The 22,756-nt window shown below is 45.9% G+C and overlaps 1 protein-coding gene across 3 annotated transcripts in view; it reads left to right on the forward strand.

Moving 5' to 3' along the window:
* LOC134347802 (E3 ubiquitin/ISG15 ligase TRIM25-like) overlaps positions 1-22,756 on the forward strand; it is a 46,511-nt gene that overhangs the window by 18,080 nt on the left and 5,675 nt on the right. Inside the window, exons 5-7 of one of the 3 annotated variants that reach the window (XM_063050250.1) lie at positions 5,565-5,660; positions 9,096-9,182; positions 18,137-18,317. In XM_063050250.1, coding sequence (XP_062906320.1) covers positions 5,565-5,660; positions 9,096-9,182; positions 18,137-18,299 — 346 coding nt within the window. In that variant the 3' untranslated portion in view covers positions 18,300-18,317. Of the gene's footprint in view, positions 1-5,564; positions 5,661-9,095; positions 9,183-18,136; positions 18,468-22,756 lie in introns of those variants that run through there. The other 2 variants (XM_063050249.1, XM_063050251.1) reach the window with 2 other exon arrangements.

The raw sequence follows: 22,756 nt of genomic DNA on the forward strand, positions 1-22,756 counted from the left end.
TCCTGGCCTTAATGCTGTGGTACCATTTGCCAGATGGAAGCAGCTGAAACAGTTTGTGGTTGAGGTGGCTGGAGTCCCTGATAATCCTTCGGGCTCTTATTACACACCTGCTGCTGTAAATGTCCTGAATAGTGGAAAGTTCACGTCCACAGATGCGCTGGGCTGTCCGCCCCACTCTCTGCAGTGCCCTGTGGTTGAGGGTAGTACAGTTCCCATACCAGGCAGTGACACAGCCAGCCAGGATGCTCTCGATGGTGCCCCTGAAAAAGTCGTTGAGGATTTGGGGATTTATGCTGAACTCCTTCAGCCGTCTGAGGTGAAAGAGTCACTGTTGTACTTTGTTCACCACACAGCCAGTACGTACAGACCAGTTGAGATCCTCAGTGATGTGTATACAGAGAAACATGAAACTACTCATCCTCTCTTCGTATATTCTTGTCGTAATTTATAGTAATTTTTATGTATTGCACTGTACTGCTGTCACAATGCAAAATATTTCACAATGACCACCTTATTAGATATCTCCTTTACTTAATAAAGTGGCAATTGAGTGTATGTTCCTGGTATTCTGCTGTAACCATGCATTTCAAGATTCAACGTGTCGTGCATTCAGAGATGATCTTCTGCACACCACTGTTGTAACACATAGTTCTTTGAGTTACTTTTGTCTTCCTGTCCGTTTGAAGTAGTCCGCCCATTCTCCTCTGATCTCTCTCACTAACAAGGTGTCTTCAACCACAGAACTTCCACTCACTAGATGCTTTTTGTTTCTTGCACCATTCTCTGTAAACTCTAGAGACAGTTGTGCATGAAAATCCTAGGAGATCAGCAATTTCTGAGATACTCAAACCATCCCACCTGACACCAACAATCATTCCATGGTCAAAGGCACTTAGATCACATTTCTTTCTCCATTCTAATGTTTGGTCTGAACAACAACTAAGCCTCGTGACCATGTTTGTATGTTTTTGCGCATTGAGTTGCTGCCACATGATTGCCTGATTAGATATTTGCATTAACAAGCAGGTGTACAGCTGTACCTAATAAGGAGAGCACTGAGTGCAGATCAATGGTAATAGTTATTGAGATTCTCTTAGTGTTGTTTAGAGTAGGGAAGATGGGTTGTGCAGTTAGATTTTCATGGATACCTGGGCATGCTGGGGTGGAGGGAAATGAAATTGTGGATGGCATTGCAAAGTCTTCCTTACAGAGCAGGCAAGTAGAAATTAGAGTTCCCCTTGGCAGAGCAGAATTGAGAGGTAGGATTAAAAATGGTATAGAGAAGAAGTGGCAGGAGGATTGGAAAAATGAATTAAGGGGCAGGCATTATTTTTCTAGTCACCCACTAGTTAAAAAGATCTCAGACTGTTACCTTTTAAGTCATAGAGATATGGTGAAATTTACAAGACTTAGGTTGGGGCATTGGGGACTAAATTATGATTTAAAGATAATAGGAAAACATCCTACTGGATTATGTGACTGTGGTAGTCTAGAGACAGTCCAGCATGTTTTGCTGAGCTGTAATCGATACAAAATTGAAAGAAGCATGTTGTTCAAGAGGCTATCTGGCTTAAATTTATTTTGGTTTTCTATTAAATCTTTGTTTGGCCATCAAGAGAATCAACATCTGATTGAAGAATCTATTATTCAGTTTATACGCGAGACTAGGTTGTATTCGAGAATTTGAGTTCCTTGAAGTTCTATAATTAATTATACATCCTGTGGAGGGCTGTAATACGCCTAGATGCAGCTAAACAGCCGGAAATAGAAGAAGAAGAAGAAGAAGATCAGTGATAATAAACCTGATTCTGAAGGAAGGGAATCTTAGGAGAGATTTAATCATGGTGGGTAAATTTAAGAGCTTGCCTGACAGAGTGAAAATGTTGAAACCTACTACCTTTAGCAGAAAGGTTGATAATGAGGGGATTGTGATTTAAAATGGTGGGTATGCTGTGTTGGCACCAGAAGCACGGCAACATTTGTGGGCTGCCCCCAGCACAATCCTCGGACCGTGTTGGGTGTTGATGCAAACAATATATTTCACTGTACATGTGATACATAAAGCTAATCTTAAAATTAATTAGTTAAAGAATAAAAAGAGAGTTAGAAAACATGCAACACACATAAAAGTTGCTGGTGAACGCAGCAGGCCAGGCAGCATCTCTAGGAAGAGGTACAGTCGACGTTTCAGGTCGGGACCCTTCGTCAGGACTAACTGAAAGAAGAGCTAGTAAAAGATTTGAAAGTGGGAGGGGGAGGGATGGAGCCAAGAGCTGGACAGGTGATTGCAAAAGGGATATGAGAGGATCATGGGACAGGAGGCCCGGGGAGAAAGAAAAGGGGGAGGGGGGAAAAAGCCCAGAGGATGGACAAGGGGTATAGTCAGAGGGACAGAGGGAGAAAAAGAATGTGTGTATAAAAATAAATAACGGATGGGGTACGAGGGTGAGGTGGGGCATTAGTGGAAGTTTGAGAAGTCAATGTACCCCATCCGTTATTTATTTTTATACACACATTCTTTTTCTCTCTCTCCTTTTTCTCCCTCTGTACCCCTCACTATACCTCTTGCCCATTCTCTGGGTTTTCCCCCCCTCCCCCTTTTCTTTCTCCCTAGGCCTCCTGTCCCATGATCCTCTCATATCCCCTTTGCCAATCACCTGTCCAGCTCTTGGCTCCATCCCTCCGCCTCCTGTCTTCACCTATCATTTTGGATTTCCCCCTCCCCCTCCCACTTTCAAATCTCTTACTTGCTCTTCCTTCAGTTAGTCCAGATGAAGGGTCTCGGCCCGAAACGTCGACTGCACCTCTTCCTAGAGATGCTGCCTGGCCTGCTGCGTTCACCAGCAACTTTGATGTGTGTTGGTTGAAATTCCAGCATCTGCAGATTTCCTCATGTTAGAAAACATTCCTTCTTCACTCTTCTTCTATTCCCCACTCTGGCCTCTTACCTTATCTGCCTATCACCTCCCTCTGGTGCCCCTCCTCTTTTCCTTTCTCCCATTGTCCACTCTCCTCTCCTATCAGGTTCCTTCTTCTTGAGCCCTTTACCTTTTCCTCATATCACCTCTCAGCTTCTTCCTTCATCCCCACTCCCCCACCCACCTGGCATCACCTATCACCTTCTAGATTGTCCTCCTAGTCCTCCCCCACCTTCTTATTCTGGCATCTTCCCCCTTCCTTTCAGATCCTGATGAAGTGGCTTGGTGTGAAACATTGCCTGTTTATTCACTTCTATAGATGCAGCCTGATCTGTTGCATTTTGTGTGTTGTTACGTACTTCCAAAATCTGCAGAATTATTTCTAGATTCCACTGCCAGAAAGACATGTAACACTCGCTTCGCCTAGCGACTTAATCTACGGGGTGATAACCCCCTGCCTGGCCAAATTTAAAAAATCTCGTTTGGGTGGATGCTGCACAATGTGCCCCCTGTTACAAATCAGTACCACAAAGTAACAAACAGTACACAATATGCAATTAAATGATTAAGCTTTATAACTCTTACTTTGACTCTATGGTTAGTAGAGAAACAAAATATAAAAGAAAAGGGGCCCAAATCTTATATATTATTATTATTATTAAACAGTGTGGTCACAAAGTTGGAGCTCACTCAGCAGTCCTTCTTCCACCATCTGTCTCCGAGTGTCGCCGACTTTCAGACCCCCACTCAGAGTCCACCACGTCCACTTGCGTCTTCTCTCTTCATCTCTCTCCCCCCTCTCCCTCTCCCGCTTCCAGAACCACAAGACGGGGAAACGAAATCCTGATTGGCTAACATGCATCCACAGTCCGGTTATCTCCAGCCATAACCCAAACATTGCTGCTACAAAAAAACCATTACATTAGCAGTGAACCCTTACAGCGCGTTATACTCATTTCATTTTTTATTCTAAATAACAATTTACATTATTTTGGCCATTTCAAACCCCAAATATAAACTTGCTGACAACACATCTATTGTTGGCAGAATTTCAGACGGTGACGAGAGAGCGTACAGGAGCGAGATTTATTAGCTAGTTGAGAGCAACAACCTCAGTAAGAGGTTGATCAGTAAGACCAAAGAATTGATTGTGGACTTCAGAAAGTGTAAAACGAGGAAACACACACCAGTCCTCCTAGAGGGATCAGAAGTGGAAAGAGTGAGCAACTTCAAGTTCATGGGTGTTGACATCTCTGAGGAACTAACCTGGACCCAACATGTTGATGCAGCTGCAAAGAAGACATGACAGCAGCTATATTTCATTAGGAGTTTGGGGAAATTTGGTATGTCACAAAGACACTCACGAATTTCTACAGATGTCCCATGGAGAGCATTTTGACTGGCTGCATCACAGTTTAGTGTGGGGGGAGAGGGCTACTGCACAGGATCAAAATAAGGTGCAGAGCATTGTAAACACAGTCAGCTCCATCAGGGGCACTAGTCTCCACAGCATCCAGGACATTTTCAAGGAGCGATGCCTCAAAAAGGCTGCGTCCATCATTAAGGACCCCCTTCGCCCAGATCATGCCTTGTTCTATTGCTGCCATCAGGAAGGAGGTACAGAAGTCTCAACCATTCAGGAACACCTTCTTCCCCTCTGCCATTCAATTTCCGACTGGACATTGTACCATGAACACTACCTCACTGCTTTTTTATTTCTATTTTTGCACTATTTAATTTAACTATGTATATAGTTAACTATGGAAGATGGGAAAATCTAGAGCAGGGGTTCCCAACCTTATTGGTGCATGGACCAATACTTCTAAACAAGGGGTCCAGGCACTCCAGATTGGGAACCCCTGATCTAGAGAAACCCCATTTATTCTCCTCGCGAGGTTGAATAAGGGATTTGATAGAGGCACTTAAAATCATGAAGAGTTCAAACAGTGCAGACAGACACTTAGGTCCTTGGATGGGGTCAAAAAGAAGGAGATAGAGTTTCAGGTTGATTGGCAGAAAATAGGAGATAAATATTTTTGCATAGAGAGTGATTAGGGTCTGGAATACATACCCAGGCTTAGAGGTGGCGAGAATTAATATTTACCATTCAAAGGGAATTGGATAATTACAGAACTTTGGGAGAATCGGCAGAAGGTGAATTACTGGATTTCACGTAGTGCTAGTATGGAGCAAACAGGCTGAATGGCCTACATCCATGTTGTAACTGTGACTGTGGGTGAAGTTTTGAACTTGAATTTGAGATACATAGTACAGTACAGCACAGTACGGGTCCTTTGGCCGTCGATGATGTACCAACGTCTATAATCCTGCTCCACGCCTTCCATCCCTTCCCTCCTACATAGCCCATAACTCTCCATTTTTCTTACAGGAGACAGAGAGCCTCTTAAGCATGCCCAACATATCAGCCTGTATCACCACCCTTGACAGTGTGTTCCAGGCCACCATCGCAGTCTGTGTAAAAAAAAAACAAACAAACAAACAAACAAACCACCTACTTCTGACATCTCCCCTAAACCTTCCTCAACTCCCCTTCAATGGTGCCCTCTGGTATCGACCATTAGTAATACCAAACAGCATAAAATGATTGCTTATTAAATAACTCTTTTATCATTGCTTTCATTTTAGGTACGAAGAGCTAGCTTACAATATGGGTAACAATGCAGCTGAGGATCTTCAAAATAGCCGCATGAATCCAAATCGAGCCTTCAATCGGAGTCCCAGGTATGAGTCTGAAACCCATGTCTTGCCTCAAGTGATTCCGTGGGATCATGATACTGTCTGAAACATGACAAAGTCTCAAGGTATTTCTCTGCCAACAAGTATCGCTGTCAAGAGAGTTAGAACATAGAAATCTACAGCTCATTACAGACCCTTCGGCCCACAATGTTATGCCGACCATATAACCCACACAAGAAACTGCCTAGAATTTCCCTATCACATAGCCCTCTATTTTTCTAAGTTCTATATACCTATCTGAGTCTCTTAAAAGACCCTGTTGTATCCTCCTCCACCACCATTGCTGACAGTGCATTCCATGCACCCACCACTCTCTGTGTGAAAAACTTACCTCTGACATCCCCTCAGTACCTCCTTTCAAGCACCTTAAAACTATGCCCCCTCATGTAGCCATTTCAGCCCTGGGAAAATGCCTCTCATCATGTTGTATACCTCTATCAGGTCACCTCTCATCCTCTGTCACTCCAAGGAGAAAAGGCCAAGTTCACTTAACCTATTCTCATAAGCCATGCTGTCCAATCCAGGCAATATCCTTGTAAATCTCCTCTGCACTCTCTCTATAGTATCCATATCCTTCCTGTACTGAGGTGACTAGAACTCCAACTGAGGCCTAACTAAGTTTTTGTATAGCCTTAACATTACCTCATGGCTGTTGAACTCATTCCCATGGTTGATGAATGGCATCACACCATATGCCTTCTTAACAACACTGTCAACCTACACAGCAGCTTTGAGTGTCCTGTGGACATGCATCCCAAGATCTTGCTGATCATCCATACTGCCAAGAGTCTTACCATTGATTTTACATTCTGTCTTCAAATTGGACCTCCCAAAATGAACCACTTCACACTTATCTGGGTTGAAGTCTGGTCTGTCTGCCACTTCTCAGCCAGGTTCTGCATCCTATTGATGTCCCGCTGTAATTTCTGACAACCCTCCACACTATCCAAAACACCTCCAACCTTTGTGTCACCAGCAAACTTACTAACCTACCCTTCTACTTCTTCATCCAAGTCATTTATAAAAGTCACAAAGAGAAGAGGTCCCAGAGCAGATCCCTGCGCAACAGCACTGGTCACCAAATTTCATGTAGAATACGAACCACCCTTTGCCTTCTGAGGGCAAAGCCTATTCAGGATCCACAAAGCAAGGTCTCCTTGGACCCAATGCCTCTTTAGTTTCTGAAGGAGCCTTGCATGAGGAACATTATCAAATGCCTTACTGAAATCCATATACACTATATCCACTACGCTACCTTTATCAATGTGTTTTGTTACATCCTCAAAGAATTCAGTCAGGCTCGTAAGGCATGGCCTTCCCTTGACAAAGCCATGCTGACTATCCCTAATCATATTATGCCTCTCCAAATGTTCATAAATCCTGCCTGTCAGGATGTTCTCCAACAATTTTCCCATCACTGAAGTAAGACTCACTGGTCTATAATTTCCTGAGTTATCTCTGCCCCCTGTCTTGAACAAGGGAACAACATTTGCAATCTTCCAATCCTCTGGTATTTCTCCCATCCCTATTGATGGTGCAAAGATCATCGTCAGAGGCTCAGCAGTCTTCTCCTTTGCTTCCCACAGTAGCCTGGCATTTACCTCATTCTGTCCTGGCGACTTATCTAACTTAACACCTTTTAAAAGCTCCAGCACGTCCTCTTTCTTAATGTCTATATGCTCAAGCATTTCAGTCCACTGTAAGTCATCCCCATAATTGCCAAGGCCCTTCTCCCATGTGAATAGTGAAGCAAAGTATTCGTTAAATATCTCCACTGCCTCCTCTGGCTCCATGCACACGTTTCCACTATCACACCTGATTGGTCCTATTCTCACACGGCTCATCCTCTTGCTCTTCACATACTTCGAGAATAGAAACCATAGAAAAACTACAGCACAGAAACAGGCCTTTTGGCCCTTCTTGGCTGTGCCGAACCATTTTCTGCCTAGTCCCACTGACCTGCACATGGACCATATCCCTCCATACACCTCCCATCCATGTATCTATCCAATTTATTCTAAAATGTTAAAAAAGAACCCGTATTTACCACCTCGTCTGGCAGCTCATTCCATACTCCCTCCACTCTCTGTGTGAAGAAGCCCCCCCCAATGTTCCCTTTAAACTTTTCCCCCTCACGCTTAACCCATGTCCTCTGTTTTTTTTTCTCCCCTTGCCTCAGCGGAAAAAGCCTGCCTGCATTCACTCTATCTATGCCCATCATAATTTTATATACCTCTATCAAATCTCCCCTCATTCTTCTACGCTCCAAGGAATAAAGTCCTAACCTATTCAACCTTTCCCTGTAACTGAGTTTCTCAAGTCCGGGCAACATCCTTGTAAACCTTCTCTGCACTCTTTCAACCTTATTTATATCCTTCCTGTAAGTTGGTGACCAAAACTGAACACAATACTCCAGATTCGGCCTCACCAATGCCTTATACAACCTCATCACAACATTCCAGCTCTTATACTCAATACTTTGATTAATAAAGGCCAATGTACCAAAACCTCTCTTTACGACCCTATCTACCTGTGACGCCACTTTTAGGGAATTTTGTATCTGTATTCCCAGATCCCTCTGTTCTACTGCACTCCTCAGTGCCTTACCATTAACCCTGTATGTTCTACCTTGGTTTGTCCTTCCAACGTGCAATACCTCACACTTGTCTGTATTAAACTCCATCTGCCATTTTTCAGCCCATTTTTCCAGCTGGTCCAAGTCCCTCTGAAAACCTTCCTCACTGTCTACTACACTTCCAATCTTTGTATCATCAGCAAATTTGCTGATCCAATTTACCACATTATCAACGCACTGGAGTTTTCCTTAACCTTGCTCGCCAAGGCCTTCTCATGGCCCCTTCCAGTTCTCCTAATTTCTAAAATTCTCTTTAACTTGAAAATCAACCAGAATCTTGGATTGAGAACTCCAAAGGTTCAGTCTCCTGTGGGTGAAGAAATAAATGAAAAGATTATGTACTGTGTTGTGCACCTTGGTCCAGAGGAATGTTGTTTCTTTTAGCAATAAACAAGAACTTGAACTTGAATTTGAGATACATAGTATAGCACAGTACGGGCCCTTTTGCCGTCGATGATGTACCAACGTCTATAAACCTACTCCACGCCTTCCATCCCTTCCCTCCTACACAGCCCATAACTCTCCATTTTTCTTACAGGAGACAGAGAGCCTCTTAAGCATGCCCAACATATCAACCCGTATCACCACCCTTGGCAGTGTGTTCCAGGCCACCATCACAGTCTGTGTGAAAAAAACAAACAAACAAACCACCTACCTCTGACATCTCCCCTAAACCTTCCTCAACTCCCCTTCAATGGTGCCCTCTGGTATCGACCATTGGCAATACCAAACAGCATAAAATGACTGCTTATTAAATAACTCTTTTATCATTGCTTTCAATTTAGGTACAAAAAGCCAGCTTACTATGTAGATGACTATATAGATGCCAATAGCCGCATGAATCCAAATCGAGCCTTCAATCGGAGTCCCAGGTATGAGTCTGAAACCCATGTCTTGCCTCAAGTGATTCCGTGGGATCATGATACTGTCTGAAACATGACAAAGTCTCAAGGTATTTCTCTGCCAACAAGTATCGCTGTCAAGAGAGTTAGAACATAGAAATCTACAGCTCATTACAGACCCTTCGGCCCACAATGTTATGCCGACCATATAACCCACACAAGAAACTGCCTAGAATTTCCCTATCACATAGCCCTCTATTTTTCTAAGTTCTATATACCTATCTGAGTCTCTTAAAAGACCCTGTTGTATCCTCCTCCACCACCATTGCTGACAGTGCATTCCATGCACCCACCACTCTCTGTGTGAAAAACTTACCTCTGACATCCCCTCAGTACCTCCTTTCAAGCGCCTTAAAACTATGCCCCCTCATGTAGCCATTTCAGCCCTGGGAAAATGCCTCTGGCTATCCACATGATCAATGCCCCTCATCATGTTGTATACCTCTATCAGGTCACCTCTCATCCTCTGTCACTCCAAGGTGAAAAGGCCAAGTTCACTTAACCCATTCTCATAAGCCATGCTGTCCAATCCAGGCAATATCCTTGTAAATCTCCTCTGCACTCTCTCTATAGTATCCATATCCTTCCTGTACTGAGGTGACTAGAACTCCAACTGAGGCCTAACTAAGTTTTTGTATAGCCTTAACATTACCTCATGGCTGTTGAACTCATTCCCATGGTTGATGAATGGCATCACACCATATGCCTTCTTAACAACACTGTCAACCTACGCAGCAGCTTTGAGTGTCCTGTGGACATGCATCCCAAGATCTTGCTGATCATCCATACTGCCAAGAGTCTTACCATTGATTTTACATTCTGTCTTCAAATTGGACCTCCCAAAATGAACCACTTCACACTTATCTGGGTTGAAGTCTGGTCTGTCTGCCACTTCTCAGCCAGGTTCTGCATCCTATTGATGTCCCGCTGTAATTTCTGACAACCCTCCACACTATCCAAAACACCTCCAACCTTTGTGTCACCAGCAAACTTACTAACCTACCCTTCTACTTCTTCATCCAAGTCATTTATAAAAGTCACAAAGAGAAGAGGTCCCAGAGCAGATCCCTGCGCAACACCACTGGTCACCAAATTTCATGTAGAAGACGAACCACCCTTTGCCTTCTGAGGGCAAAGCCTATTCAGGATCCACAAAGCAAGGTCTCCTTGGACCCAATGCCTCTTTAGTTTCTGAAGGAGCCTTGCATGAGGAACATTATCAAATGCCTTACTGAAATCCATATACACTACATCCACTACGCTACCTTTATCAATGTGTTTTGTTACATCCTCAAAGAATTCAGTCAGGCTCGTAAGGCATGGCCTTCCATTGACAAAGCCATGCAGACTACCCCGATCAGATTATGTCTCTCCAAATGTTCATAAATCCTGCCTGTCAGGATGTTCTCCAACAATTTTCCCACTACTGAAGTAAGACTCACTGGTCTATAATTTCCTGGATTATCTCTACTCCCTTTGTTGAACAAGGGAACAACATTTGCAACCTTCCAATCCTCTGGTATTTCTCCCATCCCTACTGATGGTGCAAAGATCATCGTCAGAGGCTCAGCAGTCTTCTCCCTTGCTTTCCACAGCCTGGTATGTACCTCATACTGTCCCAGCTCTTATCTAACTTAATTCTTAAAAGCTCCAAAACATTCTCTTTCTTAATGTCTAAACACTGATTGCAGTCCGCTGTAAGTCATCCCCACAATTGCCAAGGTCCTTCTCCCATGTGAATAGTGAAGCGAAGTATTCATTAAATATCTCCACTGCCTCCTCTGGCTCCATGCACACGTTTCCACTATCGCACCTGATTGGTCCTATTCTCACACGGCTCATCCTCTTGCTCTTCACATACTTCGAGAATGCCCTGGGGGTTTCTTTAACCTTGCTCGCCAAGGCCTTCTCATGGCCCCTTCCAGTGTTCCTAACTTCTAAAATTCTCTTTAACTTGAAAATCAACCAGAATCTTGGATTGTGAACTCCAAAGGTTCAGTCTCCTCTGGGTGAAGGAATTTCTTCTCAATTCTGTCCAGAATGGATGAATCAGAATCAGGTTTAATATCGCTAGTACATATCATGAAATTTGTTGTTTTGTGCCAGCAGTACAGTGTAATACATAATAAAAAAAACTATAAATTACAATAAGTACTATTGATATAAAAAAATTAAAGAAGTAATTTTTTACATGCAGCAGAAGGCAGGCGGAGCACCACCGAACGTGGTGAGTTCTTTCTCCTTGCCTGGGGTTTTTCTTATTTTTTAAACCATAATGGAGAGAGAGGTTCTAGTGGAGGGACCATCCTCACAGCAGGGGGCTAAAGTCAGAGTGGGAACTTGGAGGCTTTGACTCAAGAGGCTTCGATGAGAAGAGGCTGAGGCAAAAGAAATGGGTAAGAAGTGTAAGCTTTTTCTTTCGTTATTGCTGGTTTGGTCTTGGTTGCCCATAGTACAGTGCAGGCAGGATGGCAGATATGGCAGTGAACTGCTCCTCGTGTAGGATGTGGGAATTCACGGAACCTGTGGGAAGTGCAGCCAACTACAGCTCCTGAAAGACCACATTAAGGAGCTGGACTTGGATAAACTGAGGATCATGCGGGAGGCAGAGCAATTGATAGATAAGACTTTTGAGCAGTTGATTACACCCAGAGTGCAAAATTCAGGGAGTAGATGGGTGAACACCGAGAGAGGTAAAGGGATAAAGAAGTCAGTGCAGGGTCCCCCTGTGGCCATTCCCCTCAGCAACAGGTTTGCCCCTGTGGATACTGATGAGGGGATGACCCATCAGGGCAAGTCAGCAGGAGCCAACCAACAGCACTGTGAGCCTCAGAAGGGTAGTGTGAAGTCCGGTGGAGCAATAGCCATAGGGGACTCGATAGTTAGGGGAACAGATAGGTGATGCTGCAGCAGCAAAAAGATGCCAGGATAGTGTGTTAGGGTCCAGGATATCTCTGAGCAGGTGTAGAATATTCTTGAAAGGGAGGGTGAGCAGCCAGAGGCCGTGATGCATATTGGTACCAGTGACATAGGCACGAGAGATGGAGGTTCTGCACAGTAAGTTTAGGGAGTTAGGAAAGAAGCTGAAGAGCAGGTCCCCCAAGATGGTAATCTCTGGATTACTGCTGGTACCACGAGCTAGGGAAGGTCAGAACAGGACGACAGCACAGATGAATGATTGGCTGAGGAGATGGTGCATGGGGTAGGGTTTCAAGTTCTTGGATCATTGGAAACTTGTGAGGGGAAGGGGTGACCTGTACAAGTGAGACGGGTTGCACCTGAACTGGAGGGGAACCAGTATCCTGGGAGGGATGTTTGCTAATGTTATTGGGGAGGGTTTAAACTAGATATGCGGCAGGGTGGCAGCTGAAATAAAGAGGCAGAAGATGGGGCGGCTGGCACACAAGTAGAGACAGCTTGTAGGAGTTTGTGAGGAAGGATAGGTAGATGATAGAGCAAAGATGCACTCAGCCAGATGGCTTGAGATGTGTCTGTCTTAATGGAAGGAGTATCATAAACAAGGCGGATGAACTTAGAGCGTGGATCAATACGTGGAAATATGACATTGTGGCTATTACAGAGACCCGGATGGTTCAGGAGCAGGAATGGTTGTTGAGTGTGCCGGGCTTTAGATGTTTCAAAAAGGACAGGGAGGGAGGCAAAAGAGGGGAGGGCTTGCATTGCTAATCAGGGATAATGTCACAGCTGCAGAAAAGGAGGAGGTCATGGAGGGACTGTCTACTAAGTCAGTGTGTGTAGAAGACAGAAAGAGGAAGGGGGCAATAACTCTACTGGGTGTTTTTATAGACTCCGAATAGTAACAAAGGCATCGAGCATTTAGGGAGACGGATTCTGGAAAGGTGCAATAATAATAGGGTTGTTGTAATGGGTGATTTTAACTTTCCTAATATTGACTGGCATCTTAGAGCAAGATGTTTTAATGGGGTGGAGTTTGTTAGGTGTATTCAGGAAGGTTTCCTGACACAATATGTAGATAAGCTAACAAAAGGAGAAGCTGTACATGATCTGGTGTTGGGAAATGAACCTAGCTAGGTGTCATATCTCTCACTTGGAGAGCATTTTGGAGGTAGTGATCACAACTCTATCTCCCTTACCATAACGCTGGACAGGGATAGGAGCAGACAATTTGGGAAAACATTAGGGTAGGGGGAAATGTGATGCTATTAGGCAGGAACTTGGGAGCAGATGTTCTCAGGAAAATGCATGGCAGAGGTCTGGCAGATGTTCAGGGAACATTTGCATGGTGTTCTGCATAGATATGTTGCATTGAAGTAGGGAAAGGATAAAGGTAGGGTAAAGGAACCATGGTGTACAAAGGATGTAGAAAATCTAGTTAAGGAGAAAAGAAAAGCTTACAAAAGGTTTAAGAAACTTGGTATTGTTAGAGCTCTAGAAAATTACAAGGGTGCCAGGAAGGAGCTCAAGAATGAAACTAGGAGAGCTAAAATGGCCATGAGAAGGCCTTAGCAAGCAGGATTAAGGAAAGCCCATGTGAGAATAGGACCAATCAGGAGTGAGAGTGGGAAACATGTGCATGGAGCTGGAGGAGGTAGCAGAGGTACTTAATGAATACTTTGCTTCAGTATTCACCAGGGAAAAGGGCCTTGGCAATTGTGGGGATGATTGAAATGACTGAGCACATAGACATTAAGAAAGAAGATGTGCTGGAGCTTTTGAAAAGCATTAAGTCAGATAAGTCGCAGGGTCTGGACGAGATATACCCCAGGCTACTGTGGGAAGTGAGGGAGGAGATTGCTGAGCCTCTGGCGATGATCTTTGCAACATCAGTAGGGATGGGAGAAGTACTGGAGGATTGGAGGGTTGCAAATGTTGTTCCCTTGTTCATGAAACAGAGTAGAGATAATCTGAGAAATTATAGACCAGTGACTCTTACTTCAGTAGTAGGCAAGTTGTTGGAGAACATCCTGAGAGGTAGGATTTATGAACATTTGGAGAGACATAATCTGATTAGGGATAGTCAGCATGGCTTTGTCAAGGGAAGGCCATGCCTTACGGGAATGATTGAATACTTTGAGGATGTAACAAAACACATTGATGAAGGTAGAGCAGTGGATGTAGTGTATATGGATTTCAGTAAGGCATTTGATAACATTCCTTATGCAAGGCTCCTTCAGAAACTAAGGAGGCATTGGGTCCAAGGAGACCTTGCTTTGTGGATCCTGAATAGGCTTTGCCCTCAGAAGGCAAAGGGTGGTTCGTATTCTACATGAAATTCGGTGACCAGTGGTGTTGTGCAGGGATCTGCTCTGGGACCTCTTCTCTTTGTGACTTTTATAAATGACTTGGATGAAGAAGTAGAAGGGTAAGTTAGTAAGTTTGCTGATGACACAAAAGTTGGGGCTACTGTGGGTAGTCGGGAAGGTTGTCAGAGATTACAGCGGGACATTAATAGGATGCAGAACTGGGCTGAGAAGTGGCAGATGGACTTCAACTCAGGTAAGTGTGAAGTGGTTCATTTTGGGAGGTCAAATTTGAAGACAGAATATAATATTAATGGTAAGACTTGGCAGTGTGGAGGATCTGAGAGATCTTGGGGTCCGTGCCCATAGGACACTCAAAGCTCCGGCGCAGGTTGACAGTGTTGTTAAAGGAGTCGTGTGGTGTGTTGGCATTCATCAACCTTGGGACTGAGTTCAAGAGCCGTGAGGTAATGTTAAAGCTATATAAGACCTTAGTCAGACCCCACTTGGTGGGAGTAACTATGACTCTCTTAACGCAAGAACTTGGTACCCGCCGCCAGGGTTACTATGAGTTTGGTTGCTATGCAGCCATGGTGTCTTTCCTGGTTCTGGATCATGGTGAGCCGCACCTCCAACACCTCCGCCAACACCCCTAACTGTGGTCAGTTCTGGTCACCTCACCACAGGAAGGATGTGGATACTATAAAGAGAGTGCAGAGGAGATTTACAAGGATGTTGCCTGGATTGGAGGGCTTAATTTTTGAGAATAGGTTGAGTGAACTTGGCCTTTTCTCCTTGGAGCAACAAAGGATGAGAGATGACCTGATAAAGGTGTATAAGATGATTAGGGGTGTTGATCGTGTTGATAGCCAGAGGTTTTTTCCCAGGGCTGAAATGGCTAACACGAAGGGGCATAGTTTTAAGGTACTTGGAAATAGGTACTGAGGGGATGTCAGGGGTAACTTTTTCCACACAGAGAGTGGTGGGTGTGTGGAGTGCACTGCCAGCAGCGGTGGAAGTGGATACAATAGTGTTTTTTAACAGCTTCTCAGATAAGTACATTGAGATTAGAAAAATAGAGGGCTATGCGGTAGGGGAATTTTCGGCAGTCTCTAGGGTAGGTTGCTTGGTCGGCACAACGTTGTGGGCCGAAGGGCCTGTAATGTGCTGTAAAATTCTATGTTCTATGTTTACTCTTTTCCATAGATGCTGCGTAGCCTGCTGAGTTCCTTCAGCATTTTGTGGGAATTGCTTTGATTTCCTGCATCTGCAGATTTTCTCTTATTTTTCTCTTGTTTGTGATACTTGTTACGAACTGTTTAACATTTTAGAAACAAACCAGCAGTAAGAGATTTCACACTGAGTCAAGTTTTAATGTTAAAACCACTATCTTTATTAGTATCTACTTACAATATAATAACTCAACCAAGACAAACAAAAGTTAGCAGTGTTACTGTATGTGTACATATGTGTGTAAATATAACTCCCAAACTATTGAGCTTGAGGGAACAAAGCTCAGAGTTTTGAGATGGTAAAGTAGGGAAGTTCAGTAATCTGCGAAATAAATGATGGGAGAGAGATATTTGTAATCCACATTGTAATGGAGAGAGAAGGTAAGTATGAAGTATTCCACAGGTTCCACACTGGTAAAACAAGAGAACAGTCGCCCTAAGTCTTGTCCGTTGTGATGTTCCAAATCTACCTAGGAATTATCACCAAAAGCGACCTGTCACAGGAATATCGTCTTCCAGTGGTTACCACACAACGTACCCAGGCAAGGGCTACACAAGTGGTCCCTCAATCTCAATCTCTCTCTCTCTCTCTCTCTCTCTATCTCTCTCTCTCTCTCTCTCTATCTCTATCTCTATCTCTATCTCTATCTCTATCTCTCTATCTCTCTATCTCTCTATCTCTCTATCTCTCTATCTCTCTATCTCTCTATCTCTCTATCTCTCTATCTCTCTATCTCTCTATCTCTCTATCTCTCTATCTCTCTATCTCTCTATCTCTCTATCTCTCTATCTCTCTATCTCTCTATCTCTCTATCTCTCTATCTCTCTATCTCTCTCTCTCTCTCTCTCTCTCTCTCTCTCTCTCTCTCTCTCTCTCTCTATCTCTCTATCTCTCTATCTCTCTATCTCTCTATCTCTCTATCTCTCTATCTCTCTATCTCTCTATCTCTCTATCTCTCTATCTCTCTATCTCTCTATCTCTCTATCTCTCTATCTCTCTATCTCTCTATCTCTCTATCTCTCTATCTCTCTATCTCTCTCTCTCTCTCTCTCTCTCTATCTCTCTCTATCTCTCTATCTCTCTATCTCTCTATCTCTCTATCTCTCTCTCTCTCTCTCTCTCTCTCTATCTCTCTATCTCTCTATCTCTCTATCTCTCTATCTCTCTATCTCTCTATCTCTCTATCTATCTCTCTCTGGTGGGCATAGGAGAGTTCCAAGCCTCAGCTACCAGCTTCCTCCCCCCTGTCTCTCTCTCTCTCTCTCTATCTATCTATCTCTCTATCTCTCTCTATCTATCTCTCTCTCCCCTATCTCTCCCCTATCTCTCTCTCCCCTATCTCTCTCTCCCCTATCTCTCTCTCCCCTATCTCTCTCTCCCCTATCTCTCTCTCCCCTATCTCTCTCTCCCCTATCTCTCTCTCCCCTATCTCTCTCTCCCCTATCTCTCTCTCCCCTATCTGTCTCTCTCTCTCCTATCTCTCTCTCTCTCCTATCTCTCTCTCTCTCCTATCACTCTCTCTCTCCTATCACTCTCTCTCTCTCCTATCACACTCTCTCTCTCCTATCTCTCTCTCCTATCTCTCTCTCCTATCTCTCTCTCTCTCCTATCACTCTCTCTCTCCTATCACTCTCTCTCTCTCCTATCACTCTCTCTCCTATCTCTATCTCTATCTCTATCTCTCACTCTCTCTAAGTCCACAGTCAGCAGTGTCGGCCTGTGACTGACGTCATAGTCCTGCCTCACTCAGGCGCTTAAAGCGACAGTCCACAGTAAACGAAACCTGTGGGTTCGTAACGTACTCAGTAAATCCAAGAACCATAATAGAATCAATGACAGACCGCACCCAATGGACCAGGCTAGCAACCAATGTGCAAGACAACAGACTGTGCAAATACAAAAGAAAAAGATAATAAATAAGCAATAAGTATCGAGAACATGAGATGAAGAGTCCTTGAAGGTGAGTCCATAGGTTGTGAGAACAGTCCGGTGATGGGGCAAGTGAAGTTGACCCACTGATTCAGAGCCTGAAGGTTGAGGAGTAATAACTGTTCCTGAACATGTTGGTGTGAGTCCTGAGTTCCCTGTACCTTCTTCCTGATGGCAGCAGTGAGAAGAGTGCATGATTTGGGTGATAGGGGATGTGTCGGATGATGGGTGTTGTTTTCCTATGATAGCGCTCCTTGTAGATGTTGGCTACTGGCCAACATCTGCTGGCTTCTTTACCTCCTGCCTGACGGTAGCTGTGAGAAGATGGCATGGCCCAGATTGTGGAAGATCACACATTTACACGAGGGCCAATTTATAGCAGCCCATTAACCTGGGAACAAGCATGGCGTTGGAATGTGGGAGGAAAGTGGAGGGCCCAGGGAAGAAATTGAGATTACACAGGTTCTTGTGTTAATTATTTGTTATGTTTAGGTTTCCAAATGGAAATTGATAAAACTATTGTTCACTCTATCTTTATAGAACCTCACAATCTCAGGATATCAACGTAAACTTCTACGAACTCACGAGAGAGATCGAAATTCAGATGGGTGGCTATCAAAACTACCAGAAAGTCATAAAGGATGCTGTCAATGAAGTGTCTCACCAGCTCAGCAGCTTGCAACAAACTAAATTAGCACCATGACTGTGACTTTGAATTTTGGTAACTATATCGATGTAATTAAAAAGCGAGAGCTCCTTGATGTGTTCAAACTGTGTTTTTCTGCATGGTGTGAGGTGACTGGAGGGCAGAGCTACAATGGCACTTGACAGCGACTCCTTTGAGCTCATCTGCGGAAACAGCTTAATTTCTACCTTTGATGTCTCCCCTTCAGGGTGGATGGGGTTCTGTCAGAGTCCCTGACCTGGAGTTGCACTTAGACTTTGGCTCCTTGTGGTGGTGGGACTTGTTCCCGGGGGCTTGCGCCTGGCCTTGTTTCAAAATCCCAAGGACGTGGCGTGGAAGATGAGTGCACCTTTGGGTTTCCGAGGCTTTGTAGCTCTATGGACAAGCTGACTCTATGCCAATAACCTCTGCTCCGAGGATGAGGCTTTCCATTCCAGGACATCTCAAATGTCCTCTTTCTTTAAGGATCGTGGTTTCCCTTCTGCCGTCATCAATAATGCCCTCACCCGCATCTCCTCCATTTCCCGCACTTTCTCCTGTCACCACAACAGGGACAGAGTTCCCCTTGTCCTCACCTACCACCCCACCAGCCTCCGGATCCAGCACATTATCCTCCGCAACTTTCGCCACCTTCAACAGGACCCCACCACTAAGCACATTTTTCCCTCCCCACCCCTCTCCGCTTTCCACAGGAATCGTTCCCCTCGCGACTCCCTGGTCCACACGTCCCTCCCCACAGATCTCCCACCCGGCTCTTATCCCTGTAAGCTCAAGTGCTACACCTGTCCCTACACCTCCTCTCTTGCCGCCATTCAGGGCTCCACACACTCCTTCCAGGTGAGGCAACACTTCACTTGTGAGTCTGTTGAGGTCATCTATTGCATCCGGTGCTCCTGGTGCGGCCTCCTCTACATCGGTGAAACCCGATGCAGATTGGGGGACCGCTTCATCGAGCACCTCCACTCCATCCACCACACCAGACAGGATCTCCCGGTTGCCACCCACTTCAACTCTGCTTCACATTCCCATTTGGATATGTCCATACGTGGCCTCCTCTACTGCCATGATGAGGCTAAACTCAGGTTGGAGGAGCAACACCTCATATACCATCTAGGTAGTCTCCAGCCCCTTGATATGAACATTGAATTCTTCAACTTCCGGTAATTCCCTTCCCCTCCCTTCCCCCATCCCAGTTTCACTCTGCCCCCTCCCCCAGCTACCTATCACCTCCCTCATGGTTCCACCTCCTTCTACTACCCATTGTGTTTTCCCCTATTCCTTCTTCACCTTTCCTGCCTATCCCCTCCCTGCTTCCCCTCCCCAACCCTTTATCTTTCCCCTTACTGGTTTTTCACCTGGAACCTACCAGCCTTCTCCTTCCCACCCTCCCTCCACCTTCTTTATAGGGCCTCTGCCCCTTCCCTCTACAGTCCTGACAAAGAGTCTCGGCCAGAAACGTTGACTGATCGTTTCCACGGATGCTGCCCGACATGCTGAGTTCCTCCAGTGTGTTGTGAGTGTTTCTATGCCTGTCATGGTCCGGATGGGGGTCCCTTTAAATTTACCTTGTTTATGTTTCGATCCGGACCGTTGATTCCCTGTTTTCCCGTGTCCCTCAGCTTTGGTGATTAGAGGCAATTAACACTCGGCTGAACCGGTAGTTTATAGTCTCCAGCTTTCAGCCGTTCGGTGCGGGAGCGTCTGCAAGGTCATCAAAGGCACGGTGTGCCGATGTCATCTGGCTGGAGCAAGCCTAGTCTCTGCCGAAGCGAGTGCCGGTAATTCGCCCTTCCTCACCGGAGCAACCCAGTCCAGTTACCTCGCCGAAGCGAGCCTGCAAAGTTCCCTCACCAAGGTGGGTCCGTCAGTTAACCCGCTGGAGAGAATCAGGAGCCGCTGTCTACTGTTCCCGGGCAGAGTCGAGAGCTCGCCACTACCCGGAGGCTCCAAGTACCACGTCCTGGCTCCGGCGGCATCCAAGTACCATGTCAAGTCCTGGCCCTGGCGGTCTGTGATTCTTGTCCTACCCCCCATCTGAAACCCTTCTCTGCCCCTCTCGCCTCTAGCCCTCGCCTGCACCTCAGTCTAGTTCTATCGCTGGAGCTAGATAGGAACTGTGTTGTTCTTTGGTGTTTGTTTTGTCTTGTCCTCGCCTCCGTGGGGTGAGTCTGGCCGTCTTGCCGTTGCCCCACGGAGGGTCATGAGTCCCGGCCCTATGTCCTGTACCCAAGGAGGGGTCCCGGCTCTCTGTTCTGTGTGTGAGTCCCGGCCCTATGTCCTGTACCCAAGGAGGGGTCCCGGCTCTCTGTTCTGTGTGTGAGTCCCGGCCCTATGTCCTGTACCCAAGGAGGGGTCCCGGCTCTCTGTTCTGTGTGTGAGTCCCGGCCCTATGTCCTGTACCCAAGGTGGGGTCCCGACTCTGTGTTCTGTGTGTGAGTCCCGGCCCTATGTCCTGTACCCAAGGGGGGGTCCCGGCTCTCTGTTCTGTGTGTGAGTCCCGGCCCTATGTCCTGTATCCAAGGAGGGGTCCCGACTCTGTGTTCTGTGTATGTGTCCATGTACCTGCTCTCCTGAGACCGAGGCTCTGTGTTCCCATGTTCCTCCTCTCCCTAGCCTATGTCATGTCCTTGCCTAGTTCTGGGGTCCGAGCCCGAGGCAAGACCCAGGTACTGGGTCCTTGCCCAGTCTCTGGCTCGGAGTCCATACCCTAGCCTCTTCATGTCTCCTCTAGTTCTGGGAGCTGATTCCAAGTCCAAGCCCAGACCCTTGGTCCCAGCCTAGTCGTAGTCCTGAGTACTTGTCCAGTTCGCTATTCCTGCTCCTGCCGTGCTCTCTTGATATCGAACAATAAACTAAATGTAAGTAACCTCACAAGATGTGTCTTGCATTTGGGTCCACCCTTGCTCCCAATGCCCCACCATTGTGACAATGCCAATACCACCGACTGAAGCATCACAGGAGAAAACAGAACACCTGGAACAGCCATCAACTGTTAGGGGCTCTGTAATCAGTGAATCATGTCTCTCTCCTCTCTCCCATCCCTCACTATTGTGTTTCACCATCATCTCTCCCTCCCCCCCTTCCCCGCCCCCTCCCCTTTCCTCTCCCCATCTCTCCCCTCCCCTCTCTCTCTCTCTCCCCTCCCACTCTCCACCCATCCCCTCTCTTCCCATTACCTGTCCACCCAGCCCCTCGCCCCAATCCCTCACCCCACCTACTACCTCCTCCCACCTACCCTCTACCCCTACCTCCCCTCCCCTTCCCCATCCTCCCTTTTCCTCTTCCCCCATCCTCTTCCTTTCCCCTACCCCTCTCCTGTCTTCCCCTTTTCCTCTACCACTCTCCCCATCTCTCTCCTCGGTCTCTCTCTCCTCCATCCTTCCCCTCTCTTGCATTCTCCTCCCCTCCCTCCCTCCCTCTCTCCTCCCTCCCTCCCTTCCTCTCTCTTGCTTTCTCCTCCCCCCCCCCGCTCACTCTCTCCTTGCTCTCTTTCACTCTCTCCTCTCTCTCCTCCCTCTCTCTGTCTGTCTGTCGCTCTCTCCTCCTCCTCTCCCTCATTGATGGGGTAGAGTTTGTTACCAATTCTTGAGTCAGAGATCTCTGTAAAAGATGACACGGCAGACTTTAACATCGCAAATCAGCGAGTTGTTTTGTTAACAACAGGAATTCTGCAGATGCTGGAAATTCAAGCAACACACATAAAAGTTGCTGGTGAACGCAGCAGGCCAGGCAGCATCTCTAGGAAGAGGTGCAGTCGACGTTTCAGGCCGAGACCCTTCGTCAGTTGTTTTGTTATGTCTCCCCCCTTGCTGTCCCTTTATTGTGAGGAGACAGAGCCTGTGGAATGTTGAATTGCTAGGTGAACAATTGGTTTCTGTTGTACTGCAAATCGTGGTCTCTCTTGGGGGCTTGGCTATTGTTTGCTTGGTGGGTGGAGGGTGCTGAAGCTTTTTGCTGAAATAAGTGAGGAGGGGGTGGTGTGCTTGTTGCTTTGCTGCTGCTTGTGGGTGTGTGGGGGGAGTAGGGGATCTTTGGGGTTCTAATGTTTTACTGTCACACATTCTTTGGGACACTCTTTTTCATAGGTGTTTGCGAAGAACAAGAATTTCAGGATGTACATTTCTCTGATATTAAATGGAACTATTGAAACCTTTTGTCAGGGTAGGTTGCAGGATTGCAATGCCAAATGAGTGTGGCTCATTGGGTTGGAAGGGCCTGTTACGGGCTGTATTGCTAAAATTAAAAAAATACAAAGTTATTATATATAGGCATCCGTTAGTCTCATGAGACCATGAATTTGCGCCTTGGAAGGTTTCCAGGGCGCAGGCCTCTGGGCAAGGTTGTATGGAAGACCAGCAGTTGCCCATGCTGCAAGTCTCCCCTCTCCATGCCACCGATGTTGTCCAAGGGAAGGGCATTAGGAACCACACAGCTTGGCACCGGTGTCGTCGCAGAGCAATGTGTGATTAAGTGCC

This window comes from Mobula hypostoma, chromosome 6 (assembly GCF_963921235.1).
Source record: "Mobula hypostoma chromosome 6, sMobHyp1.1, whole genome shotgun sequence".
Lineage (NCBI taxonomy): Eukaryota > Metazoa > Chordata > Chondrichthyes > Myliobatiformes > Myliobatidae > Mobula > Mobula hypostoma.